Genomic DNA, 13,150 nt, shown 5'->3' with positions numbered 1-13,150 from the left:
CGCAACTGGCAGGTCCTATTTTGTGTATGGGATCCTCAGGTACCCACTTGGGATGGCAGCTCTGAGCCACGGGGCAGCTGGGAGGCTCGCTCTTTTCCAGTACCACGTCTCCTTATTGATGTTCGAGGGTATTGGGATGTATGAGAGAACCACCTGCCATTGCCTTCCCTTCATGCATGGGCAATGAATTGCCCTCACAGACCCTTCTCCCCATCTCTTTGCTCAGGACTGCAGCTAGCACTAACTGTATGCCTGGCTTGTCATTTTTAATTTCAGTTCCACACACAATGGCAGAGGAAAAGACTTTGGGAGCTTGCCAAGATCCTCGCTTGAAAGCAGCAGCAACAGGAAAAATTAATGAGGGTGCTAAACAAAAATCAAACACAGTATTTCCATATCACAGGTCTAGTCAAAACTCTGTGGGTTGACTTACCTTTGAGTGTTGCTATATTGGGGACCGGCCAATAGCTGCTCTCTAACTGGGGATCCAGATCAGATGTTGATCAGCGAGAACATAAAATAAAACCAGTACAGGGTACTACATGGAAACCCACAGGGGAAATTATCAGGACAGGAAAAGTGTATACACAGACTTTTGGGGTATAAACAGGTCTGTCTCAAGCCACCTGTTTGTCCCATATTTTCAAGTCTGGGGCCATCAATATTTGCAGGAGTTACTGAATTGTCAGCCACAAGAGTAAAGCACACACAATTTGGAGAAAGAGCTTTCTTGTGGGCTGGTATGTTGATTTTAGAAAGCCTTTTCCTCAGGAGATCAATATGTAACTTTCAGGGCTAAATGAAAACCGCCCTTCCTCAAGTCAACTTTTTTATCGTAGTCTTCTATCCACCTCCCAGTCTCCTTTTCATACATGTTTACTTGGGAATAGAAAGGAAAAAAAATCAGTGATTAAACTACTTGATGGATTTTGTAATCACTTGCACTATTCTCATGATAAGCGTGGGATAAATACAAAGTTTGATGAGATTAGATGGGAGAGACAGATAAAACTGATTAGGTAGACAAAATTACCATTATATTACAGATATCAAAGGCATGACTTTGCCCTAATATAACATGCATACAATATTAACCACAAATTCTGTTTGTATGTCTTTTTTGTCTCTTTTAGGGAAAAGAAAATGCCTTAACAATATGCTTTATCCCCACCGTTTCAGAATGCACTATGTTTGAGAATGGAATAAAGACTGGTTAAAAAGCCCCAATTATTTCACTACAAATAAAACATGCCCCTGCCCATTGCCAGACCTCCCTGCTCTACGGTGGTGGGGGACAGTCAGTGCTCCCTGTTTCATCTGCAGAGTTGAGCGCTGGTGGTCGGGACAATCCTCGTTATCAATACAGGCTGGGGAATGATGTGATAGAGAGCAGCCCTGCGAAAAAGGACTTGGGGGTACTCATGGATGAAAAGCTGGACATGAGCCTACAATGTGTGCTTGCAGCCCAGAATGCCAATGGCATCCTGGGCTGCATCAAAAGAAGCGTGGCCAGCAGATCCAGAGAGGTGATTCTCCCCCTCTACTCTGCTCTCGTGAGACCCCCCCCGGAGTACTGTGTCCAGCTCTGGAGCCCCCAGCACAAGAAGGACATGGACCTGTTGGAGCTGGTCCGGAGGAGGGCCATGAAGATGATCCGAGGGCTGGAGCACCTCTCCTATGAAGACAGGCTGAGAGAGTTGGGGTTGTTCAGTCTGAAGAAGAGAAGGCTCTGGGGAGACCTTATAGTGGCCTTCCAGTACCTGAAGGGGGCCTACAGGAAAGCTGGGGAGGGGCTGTTTGCAAGGGCATGTAGCGATAGGACGAGGGGCAATGGTTTTAAACTGGAGCAGGGTAGGTTTAGATGAGACATTAGGGAGAAGTTCTTTACAATGAGGGTGGTGAGACACTGGCACAGGTTGCCCAGAGAGGTGGTGGAGGCCCCATCCCTGGAGACATTCAAGGCCAGGCTTGATGAGGCTCTGAGCAACCTGATCTAGTTGAAGATGTCCCTGCTTACTGCAGGGGGGTTGGCCTAGATGACCTTTAAAGGTCCCTTCCAACCCAACACGTTCTATGATTCTATGACTCTAAGTGAAACTTGGCTGCAGTGTATCCCTGTTTTTCCTCCTCTCTGTCTTTCCCTGATCTGGTCAGAGACACTAAGTACAGCACTTTAGAAGAAAGAAAAGGTGTGGAGGAAAAAGACAGATGGGGAGGCAGGCTGCGGAGCATACGGTAAGAGGAAGCGTAGACAGCAGTGTGACTGTGACGAAAGGAAACGGAAGGAAGGATGGATCAGGAACTTGGAAACAAACTGGCAGAAAATTCAGGATGATGAAGAATGAGGAAGGGAATCTGCCACCTCCACCTCTACTCGTTCCCCTTATTCTGAATGCACACCCTCATGCATTATGAAGGAGGACACACAGCAGCAGAGGGAATTTCCTACCTCTAATCATCAAATCTAGTCCTCCAGGATTTAAGGCATATAAAATTAAAACAAAACTTGACTTGGAGTGAAGCAAAGGGTGCAGTCAACTGCCAAGAAGCAGGAAACTGAGGTAGAGGGGCACTGGCTCTGGCCCAAGGTGACAGCCTGCACGTTTATGAGGTTTTCTTTGCTCTATTTCTTGCCACTTGTTTTGTTTATCATACACAGTAATCCCAGCTCCGACTGAATCTGGTGTGCCCCTCCTCTGCTCCGTTACTTGTGGAGATGGGGCCCACCTAGACAGAAGTTGGAAGCTGGGAAATGTCCTACTGCTTCTTACTATTGCGATGCCTGCTAATCTGTCCTAGTGAGCGCCAGCGTTATGGAAGTAAAGTGAATGAATAAATAAACAGGAAGGATGGAAACTGGGAAGAGAGGATGAGGAGGGAAGAAGAAATGAAGTGAATTCTCTATTCCTGGGTGGAATAGAGATCTGGAAGAAACATGAAAATACAGCAGTATTTCAAAGAAATCTTTATGTAGACCTCATAAAACTCACACTTTTCTGTAGCTCTTCAAATAGATATTTAAAGCAAGCAGCCAAGTTAGAAAAAAAAAAAAACAAAAAACACCAGAAACCCAAAGGCAAAAACCTTTTTGAAACAAAGGAGTGAGTTAAATTTTTCCTGACCACATATTGCAAAAGTTCAGATGTTTTCTTTTCTTTCTTTCATTTTAATACGTAGTTAATGGTGATTTGAGAGACCACTTGGTTCTAGCTGTGTGAGCTTCCTATGGACACTTCAGGACATTGAGGTTATGTCTTTACTGCTAAAGAGAAGGTGGTCAGGGTGGGAGCTCAAACTAGGTACCCTTAATTGTTAGCTGCCTCCCGGGCTCCATTTTGGATGGTCGCATTGGGTCAGGCTCCATTTCGGATGGTCTCAGTGAGTCCCTTCGAGGTCAGCCTACACAGGGTGGGTGGCTGGAAGCCAGTCTGTGTCAGCTTGTCTTGGCGAAGGGGCAGTCCCTGGTCCTTGTTTATTTAAGAATACTTTGCACGTGGGGTGAAAGTGCTACACTACACTTGTGGGGCAAAATAACACTTGTAGGTCTCCCCAGGACGCTGAGGAGAGACAAACCAGCTTGTGAAGACACATAGATACAGGGGATGGGATCCAGCTCAGAAAGGTGAGGACGGGCTCAGTTAGGAAGCCGATGCTTATATGAAGGAACCTGTAACCTTAAGAGGGCACTGACAGTCACTGGAAGCCTGACACATGAAAGCAGAATTGTTTTTAATCTTTTCTCTTCTTTTTTTTTTTCTTTTCTTTTTTCCCTGTGAGTTAGAGGTGTGGGGTTTTTGTCTGTTCCTTTGTTGGAAAATAAAAGAGATTCTGAAATTTTACACCTGAGTTTCTGTGGCACTCACTGTCCTGGGAAGCAACAGACGTAGCCTACAGATGGGGCTCAGAATCAAACCCATGCGGTAGCTGAATACATGCACGCATAAAGGCAGACTTTATTCAGACTGCACTGCAAATCTATAAAAATATGCCAATGAAATTGCCAGCCTATCAGAGAAATTGGCACTGGAAAACAGCGGCGCTCCTGGCCTAGTGCCCTCCTCTTTCCACAACCTGTGAGCAAAACTATATAAACCTGTGTAAATCGAAAACAAGATTGTTCTGCAGTGAATTTCAGGATCTGTTGCATTGTTGTGGTGTGGCAGGAAATTGCTCCCGGGTAAGCAACATACAAAACCATGCACAAGTCTTGGCAGATGCAGAGAAGTACAGAATTGCCCCTTGCCCCTCCAAGCTACAGCCACTGAGCTCAAGAAAGACTTGCTGAGATAAAAGCTAGGAAAATAAGCAAACATTAGCATCACAAAATACAAATGAGAAGCAAGGAAAATCCATTAAAGAATGTGAAGTACCAGAAAGGTAAATGGCTTTATCAACCATGAACTCCTCTGCAAAACGAATGTGACAAAAATTCTTCTTGCTTTTCCGAATTGCTGTTATATCTCCACACTGCTCAAAGACTTCCTGAATAATTTCCTCCGTTGCGTTTTCTGGTAATCCTCCAACAAACACTGTTTTACACCCAGGAGGTCTCTCTCTTGTTGAAGGTGGTGGAAGATCTAAGACAAAACAGAAATCACATTGGAATACAGAATTTGTCTTTTGATCCATTGGCTCTATTCATTCCCCTAATCAGTTCTGGGCAGCAACAGTTATCTGACATAGAGTGGAGGCGGGAGAGAGGGAGAAGCAAAATAATTGAATATTGCAGAGATTGTCCAAAATTGATTACTTGAATCTAAACCTTTTCAAGTTTAGGTGGCGTTTCAGAGATTAATTCCTGTCACTGCGAGTTGTTCTCCAGGACAGGCAGTAAGATCTAAAGGGATCTTTCGTTTCCCTGCACGGTCACACAAACAAAAAAAAGAAAAGAAAATATTTTATTTCAAAGCAGGGAAGCTTCTGCAACTGATTTGACCCCCAGCACAGATCTAAAGCACTCCTGCAGTACATTCAAAGCCTGAACTTCACCATCTCTGGCTCATGCCCATCACTCGGCACACTCGCCAAGTGCGTAAGCCCTCTGCAAGTCAGCCCACGCCGCGTGCACACCGGGCGCTTGGGCTGGACGGACACCTTTCCCTGGTCTTAGCATATTTTCATTTCTGTCTCGGAGTACAAGAGCACAGGAAACAGAAAAACAAAGTGGGAAACACCACGAAGCGACAGCATGATGAAAACGCTCTGCCGGTTATCTGTTTTGTCTTGTTGCCAGATAATGGAGCGGACGCCAGCACACGGGAAGGATAACCTCGCTGTTTACAAGTGCTCATGAGGTGGAGTGGCTAGAAATGTTGTTTTTATGTATATGTGTATATATATAAGTATATATATAAAATATATACACACTTAAATCAGAAAACTATGAAATTTTTGAAGGCTATATAAAAAATATACCCTGTGATAACACTTCACCTTGTTTATATGTAGACTACTAGAGCATTCCTCTAAAAGTAATTCTCTCAGAAGGAATCTGATTGATACGACTTTGTTTTTTGGCCCTTTAACACAGTAAATGGGGTTACAACCTTAAAATATACATATATATATATATATACATATATATATATACTTATTCACACACACAGCCAGTTTGATTAAATCATGATCTGGGTACACGGCAAACCCAGAGCACCAGACTATTTGCTTAATTTTCTCTTTTGCCTTCACAGTGATAGTGAAAGCTCCTGGTCTGATGGCTCTGCAACTAAACTCTTGGGGCTACCCCATACACAAAATCAGGCCTCATGCCTGAGCTGCTGGCTCAATGGGAAGAGTCTTCTATTTGCACAAGGTCCCAGGAAGGGAGGAAGGAAGCCTGGTGCTGGCTCTCAAAGAGGAGAAACAGCTTACCCGCATGCTGCCCCCCAAAAAATGGCAAGAGAGGAGCCATAGTCCTCCCTTCCCTCCATCTCCCCCAGGTGGGGACCAGAGCTAGTCAGCGTTTGGGTGGTAGGTGCTGTGCTCAGGGGCACGAGGCCAGATTGGTCCCATCTAACTGTGGGCACCTGAAGGGGAGCATAGAGATGATCAGCACCGTATAATGGTTGCATTTTGTGACATCTAAAGGAAAGACAGATTTCTATTATGAGCACTGTAGGTCTTCAGGCTCTGTTAGCTTTGTTTAAGTAATTGTTCTTCTTTTTTGTACAAACTGCATAGGTTTTTTTACGTGACCTTACAGAGATGAATAAGCATGCTCTGATACCATACCACGCTTTACACACAGAGTAGACCTTAGAGGGAAACACCATACTTGCCTATGCTCTACTTAAACCCCATAATTTTTATTAGATTAAAAAGAAAAATTCATGCAATATATTTAGGAAAATAACGTTCTTATATATTTAGGAAAATAACGTTCTTTCATCAGATCCACTTACTTGGGTTTGGAGGGAAGAGTGTGCAGCTTTTGCAGTGAATTATTTCTTTGACTACAGGCACATCTGTTGGTGGTGGTGGCGGCACTAACCCCATGCCTGGTATCATTGGGTTAATCGGAGTGATTCCAGTCATCATGCTAAGGCTTGGATCAAAGCCTGGTACACAGATTGAATCTGAAAATATATAACATAAAATCCTGGCTTATAAATCTTGAAACCACTTGTTACTATTTTCTTGCACAGACAGTTTCGCTTTAGGCTTTTTTTTTTTTTTCCCCCAAGCATCACTGTTAAAAAAAGGAGAAGGGAAAAGGAAAAATGGAAAAGGCAGAGAAACAGGGAGGAGAGAGGGAGAGGGAGGTGCATTTTCAGTGAAAAAAAAAGAAACTATGCATAAAGAAGGGAATGTTACATAATTTAAAATATTAATACGACTGAGTAAAAAACACAGCACATTAAAGCCATGCACCATGAATATCTGTTATTATCTGCAATGCAATTTTCTGTTTCATAATGCTACTGCGGTGTTTACGTTGCCTTCTGACCAGGGTGCACAAAGAATATAATTTAACATCGATATGCCCTCTCCATCTAATTGTCAGACAGATTTATCACAACATAGCCGCCTCGCATAAGTGACCTTGATTTACGAACACTACAGAGAAAGATCCATTTCTGGCTGTTTTATAGGAGCATAGTTAGCCAAGACTTCTAACCCTTTTACCCTGGAATATAAAGTTTCAGCTGTTTAGAATGGGATCTTTTTGAACATTGGAATTAATTCCTTCTTGTCCTCTTATTTAATCGGATTAGTAGATTCTCTTCAACCCATGTATTATTAAAATATACCACTACAGCCCCATAAAGTAAAATGCACGTTTGGCAAACGTTCCTCTTTCTCCTTCCCGATCTCTTTGCCAAGACTTCCATACGTATTATTTAAAGCTGAAAGATTTACTGGGGAGCACCAGTGCTGTAACACCAAGAATTGTAATAAGCAGATGTTTCAGACGAACTGAGAGCCAACTTCAGAAATTTGCTTTCGTTAAAAACAAGGCTTTGGGTTTCTTGAGGCATAATGAATAAAATATTTTGAGAGACCGATCTCTTTGTTGGCATAACACTGCTGCTATTTGGCATCATCAATTATTTAAAAGAAGAGAGTTACTTTGGTGTTCTACAGGTTTTCTGCTGAGTTTTCTGGCTAGCAACTGGAAAGTATTTAATGATACATGTAAACGCAGGGTTTGGTAGCTCGGGAGCTTGTTTATTTTGAAGAAGTAAAGAGGGAAACAACTCCTTCTCTAGGATTTTATATATCGATATATAGGTATTTTTAGGAAATTTGAGCTACATTTGCTACAAGACAGCATGATCAATGGAATGTGACAAGAGAGGCCTGTTTCTTCATCCTAAACCTGCTGCTGGGAAGCTATGTGACCCTGGGTTAGCCCGCTGACCTTTATGTATCCTAATTTCTGCATCTCCAAAAGAGGTAGATGAATACTCACTTAACGGCTGAGGATTAGCTCACATTTTTATAGCACTCTGCAGGTGTAAAGCACTCTGTGGGGGCTGAAAATTAGCATTACGATTCCTGTGAAACATCCATAATCATCTTCTCCAGGGAAGACAACGGAGGATTGAGAACCTCTTCTCCAGTAGAGCTTGTATCTGTCTCGGCCGCACGCTCCCTGCTCTCCACGCACTGGCTGTGAGCCTTCATCACTTTCAGGCAGTTCTGTACATCAAGCGTAGCAAGTGCACAGCAAGCAAGGATTTGCTTTAGGCTTATTGAAGACTAGTATTAATGAAAACTCATGATATTACATTACTTTTTTTTTTAATAAGTGGGCTTATGAAAAAGGATCTGCTCTGGGTGTGATGCTTTTTTTTTCCCAGTATCGATGTATATGCATTACTTTTCAGATTAAGCTTTGAAACTCGGAGCCTGTCATTCATTCTATGGGATGCAGTGGTGGCCGTATTAAATATTCATGGTTAGTGAATGCTGGGAGATAAAGTCAGAGGTGAAAGGGCAACATACAATTCAAAGAAGTCCTCGGGCTATGCTAATTTGCTTGATCTCATTTTTAAAAGTCAGGCTTCTGACAGTCACAGCAGGCCATCCTGCGCCGCACTCCCCTCCTGCGGGTGGAAGTCCATCATTACTCCTCGATGCTAAAGTGGCCCGCGGAGCTCCACGGGATGCAACGGGGAGCACCACAACAGCACTCAATGCACGCTGTCATATCGGTCCTCTCCTAGGATCAGGGAAAACTGGCACTGGAAAGACGCTGAGGAAGGCATCTCGTCCATCCCTCTGGACAAATGGAGGATCAGCTACAGTGCTAGCCAGATAGGAAACCTCATATCAAATCCAATATCCATAGCAGACCCACAGCATTCTGAGGCAAAGATGGAGCGGGTGGAAATGTACAAGAAGACAGAGAGAAGGCCAGCTTCTCCCTGTCCTGCTGCATCTTTAAGGTCCCATGTGACAGCCAAGGAAAAACATCATCATCTGGTGACTGCTACCATAAGTTGTATTTAACCATTGCTGTTGTCTCTTTAAGACAACTACTAGATATGTTTCAGCTCCTCTACAAGAGTAGGGAACTGAAACAACAGCAAACTCTACTCAAAACACAGAGACATGCTCTCACCCAAAGAGATGCCAGGTTGAGATGGCAAAGAGATGGCAGGTTTCAGTAAGGTACAGTTTTCTGAATATTCCTTTGGCAGTGATGCAGACAGAGAAAAACAAAGATATCTAAGGGAGATGGCAACAAGGAAACTCATGTTCACAAACACTGTGAACATGGCCTTGAGAGGGAGCTGGGAGGGAGAGCTTTTAGCTTGCATGCCAATCAAAGCAGGTTTGTGATTTAAGTGGAGGAAAATTATTTGCCACTAATTCCTCCCACGTCCAAAGAAACATGACTTTGTAAGTAACTTTGCCACTGTTAAGGACATGGCTTTGTCATCAGTTTCTTTTACAACTGGGATCAATCTACAAGAGCACGAGAAGAATGCTGGGGGCCAACACTCCCAAAACATTCTTCTAGGTGTGCTGGGACTCCTTGCCTCCAGAAGGTGACTGTGCTGAGGTATATTGAAGAGGACACAGTCAATAATTCTTGAAATCTAATTCCATATCTTGCAGGCACTGATCCAAACCCCGCTAAGGTCAATAGCAAGACTACTAAAGGCATGAACAGCTTTTAACCAGGACCAGGCTTACTTTCTCTGTCCTCTTGAATAAGTTCCTTCAGTTTCCCAATGTGTTAAATCGAGAATGAAATGCTTTCATACACCATATGAGCACTGAGAGGATGCACAGGTACCGTTTGTAGAGCATCCCGGAAATGAAAAGCATTCTCTAAATACTAAAAACTAGTATTATGCATCACCAGTGATGGAAAATTCAGCTGGATTTCTGAACAGTGAAGATCTTGTTCAGACCTCTGAGGAGGTTGGTGCTACTTGCATCTACAGAGAAGCTGATGCATGCCACCTGCATATTGCTGACAAACCATGAAGACAGCCAAACTGTCTTCAGCCAACTGTCTCCCAAACTGATGGGACGTCCAAAGGAAATACTGGTCTGGACTCTGAGGTGCAGAGAAAAAGGAACTGATAAAGTCACTGGAAAGTAAAGGCAATAAATTTACCACATCCAGAAAAATCCCAAGTTTAACTCTATTAATGCTACCGAGTGGCGCAATAACAGAAGTTGGATATATAGCTCTTGTCTAGGGGCGGGGGACGATCATCCATCAGCACCACCACTGCAGTCTGCTCCACGTCCTGGCATTACGCCTATTTGGAGCAGGACCAGGACACCGGAGACAGAGCTGGAGACAACTCCTGTTGAGCTTACTGGTAAGTTTGTTGGCCTTCAGAATCAAGGATACTGATAGGGTTACGCAGGATTACAAAAAATGGGAATCAACCTTGCCCACGTATGTTTTTTTTAACAGATCCTTTGGATATATGATTATTAAGGTATTGTAGACATGAATATGCTACACTAAAGACAGACATACATTAAATTTATATCCTACACGCATGAAGAGTTAAACAAGTAATATTTTTTGCTTTCGATGATCATAGCAATATTTTTAAAGGGATCTATACACATATTTATGCAGCTAGGTAAGGGTTTATGATCTCTTGGAATTAAAAAAAACAACTTGGCAGAAGAGAGACAGTTAACATATGAAAAATGTTAATAAACAATTACTAAATGAAATGATTAACATGGAAAGTAATCAGAGATGATGAAGAGCTTTAAGAATGGAAAAGCACATGTTGTTCAAGTTAGAGTCCCTGGGGATACTGTACAAAAGGCTTGAATATTCACACATTTGTACAAGAAAGTAAAAACACTGAACATCAATATTGTCAAGTCCACACCGTGCCTAAATTTGTCAAAATGAGTTAATTCCTGTTTCATCTAATAAGAAATTGGCATGGTGGAGAACAATGAAAACCTCGGAAGAACAAATATCTGGAACTGGTAGTCAGAGAGGCAAGGAGAGAAATCTTCTTGACCACTTGGAGTAGTTTTTAAAGCTTTTTTTTCTTTCACACAGAATATAGGAAGAACAAAACATGTTACATCAAATCTGGAAAAAAATGCAAGAACAATAAAATCCCTTTAAGGATAACTATATTCTAACACAGTGCAGTGTAATACAATTGCTTTTATTAATCTCCATTTTGGGAGTGCATGAGCAACTTTGTCATCCATAAAAATAGCCACACAATCTTGGAGAAGCATCCTCCTTTCCTTCTTGGCAACGGTTGCTGTCTGAATCACCTTCTGTTTTTGCCACATTATTGCTCTTCACAAATAACACGGATGCATGCTCCTGCCAACTGTGCTTTTGGGGATTGCACTCCATCACCAATGCTAAGTCACCACCACATTTCCACCAGCCCTTACCACAAGTTATATATCTGCTCAATATTATTTTTTAAGGCTATCATCCCTAAAGGTATAATCCCTCTCAGTATTAGCCCTTGGATGTGTCATTTGTTTTGCTTGCAACTGCCAGTTGTTTCTGTTGTGTTTGATGACAGTTGCCAAGTTGTATTTCTGTTGGATGCATAAGAACACCCATGTGTGCAAACATGGATTTGTTTGTGTGCCCCTACTTGCACACATGGAAGGTTTCCATCATGGACATCATCAGACATGTGGCTCAGATCTGCCGGCCGAACACACAGACAGAGACGGTGAGTGCTGAGAACAATGATGTGAACACAAAATAGCTAACCAAAATAAAAAAACATTGAAAGGGTCCCCACGGCCTCAGAGTGGTAATTTTACACTTAAGAAAAACAAGTCTATTTTTCACTAGGGCTGAAAGACAAAAAAAGATCTGGTTCCAGGAGTGGAGTTGCCTGCCAACATGCACTGCAAGGATTAGGACAGTCCAGGCAGCAGCTGGTAATAAATGTCGTAAGATGCTCGTTAAACTTTTGTTTCTGTGGAAAAAAAAATAAAAGCTTCTGAAGACTAGAGATGTGACTGTGTACTTCAGGAACATCGTTGCTGAGTATTTCAAGACTGAACATAGAGTTGATTTCTAAAAGCTGAGATTTAAGTTCTCCTGAAAAAGTCTGCCTCCCTTAAAACAAATATATATTTTATATTTATATATATATATATACACACTTATTACTCGGCAGTAGCCAAGAAAGAGTAGCACTTTTTTTTCCTCAAATGAAGGAAGAATCTTATTAGAATAAGAAAAACATTGTTACTCTAAAAGCTTCTTGTGTTTTTATCTAAAATTCTCCCTCAAAACTCTACAGTCTGCCAGTGTCTTCACCCTCATGTCAGTCTCCTTTTTTTCTGTATCATCAATTAAGAATGAATATTCAGCTGCAAGCTAAAGATCAAGGCTGGATCACTGTTTTCTCTGGTCATTCAAATTTTACCATCTTCTGGGCTTCAGGAAGCTTTTGGTGGAAGTGCAGGAAAAAAGAAGACAGAAGTGGTGCACCAGATCACTGATCACAGAATCACAGAATGGTTTGGGTTGGAAGGGACCTTAAAGATCACCTAGTTCCAACCCCCCTGCCATGGGCAGGGACACCTCCCACTAGACCAGGCTGCTCAAAGCCCCATCCAGCCTGGCCTTGAACACTTCCAGGGATGGGGCATCCACAGCTTCTCTGGGCAACCTGTTCCAGTGCCTCACCACCCTCACAGTAAAGAATTTCTTCCTGATATCCAATCTACATCTCCCCTCTTTCAGTTTGAGGCCATTAACCTGTGTCCTATCACTACACTCCCTGATAAAGAGTCCCTCCCCATCTCTCCTGTAGCCCCCTTTAGGTACTGGAAGGCTGCTATAAGGTCTCCTCGGAGCCTTCTCCAGGCGGAACAAAGGAGGCGTGCCAATTTAATTTGGTGTTGATCAAGCTGGAGGAGCCCAGTTGTGGAGAACCACTATAAGCCCCAAAGAGACAGACCTTGGAATGCAGTATTGTTGAAGCCACTGGCATCTTCCAGTACATTTTCTTGTCCAGTTTAGATGTCATTAAACTTCTAGACCTCTCTGTTTCTAAAATAGATCATCCTCCCTCAGAGCAAGGACCATGTGACTGTGGCCAGTAGCAGATACCCAGGGAATCAGAATAAGAAACAGGTAGATAAAGAGCAAACTCTTTTTAGCTCGTATACATTGAGTGCTTACATATTGCCAGGGGTAGAGATCACAACTGAACAATCT

At 42.7% G+C, this 13,150-nt stretch overlaps 1 protein-coding gene across 9 annotated transcripts in view; it reads right to left on the bottom strand.

The window, feature by feature from the left end:
- ENOX1 (ecto-NOX disulfide-thiol exchanger 1) overlaps positions 1–13,150 on the bottom strand; it is a 380,407-nt gene that overhangs the window by 101,514 nt on the left and 265,743 nt on the right. For all 9 annotated transcript variants that reach the window (XM_054206709.1, XM_054206718.1, XM_054206658.1 and 6 more), the window contains 2 exons: positions 6,402–6,575; positions 4,371–4,577 (listed from right to left, as the gene is read on the bottom strand). In XM_054206709.1, the coding sequence (XP_054062684.1) occupies positions 4,371–4,577; positions 6,402–6,575 (381 nt within the window). The remainder of the gene's footprint in view (positions 1–4,370; positions 4,578–6,401; positions 6,576–13,150) is intronic.

The sequence above is a fragment of the Rissa tridactyla genome, chromosome 1 (genome assembly GCF_028500815.1).
Source record: "Rissa tridactyla isolate bRisTri1 chromosome 1, bRisTri1.patW.cur.20221130, whole genome shotgun sequence".
In the NCBI taxonomy this organism is placed as follows: Eukaryota; Metazoa; Chordata; class Aves; order Charadriiformes; family Laridae; genus Rissa; species Rissa tridactyla.
The sequence above is the reverse complement of the archived record's forward strand: the minus strand, read 5'-3'. Positions and strand labels throughout refer to the sequence as shown.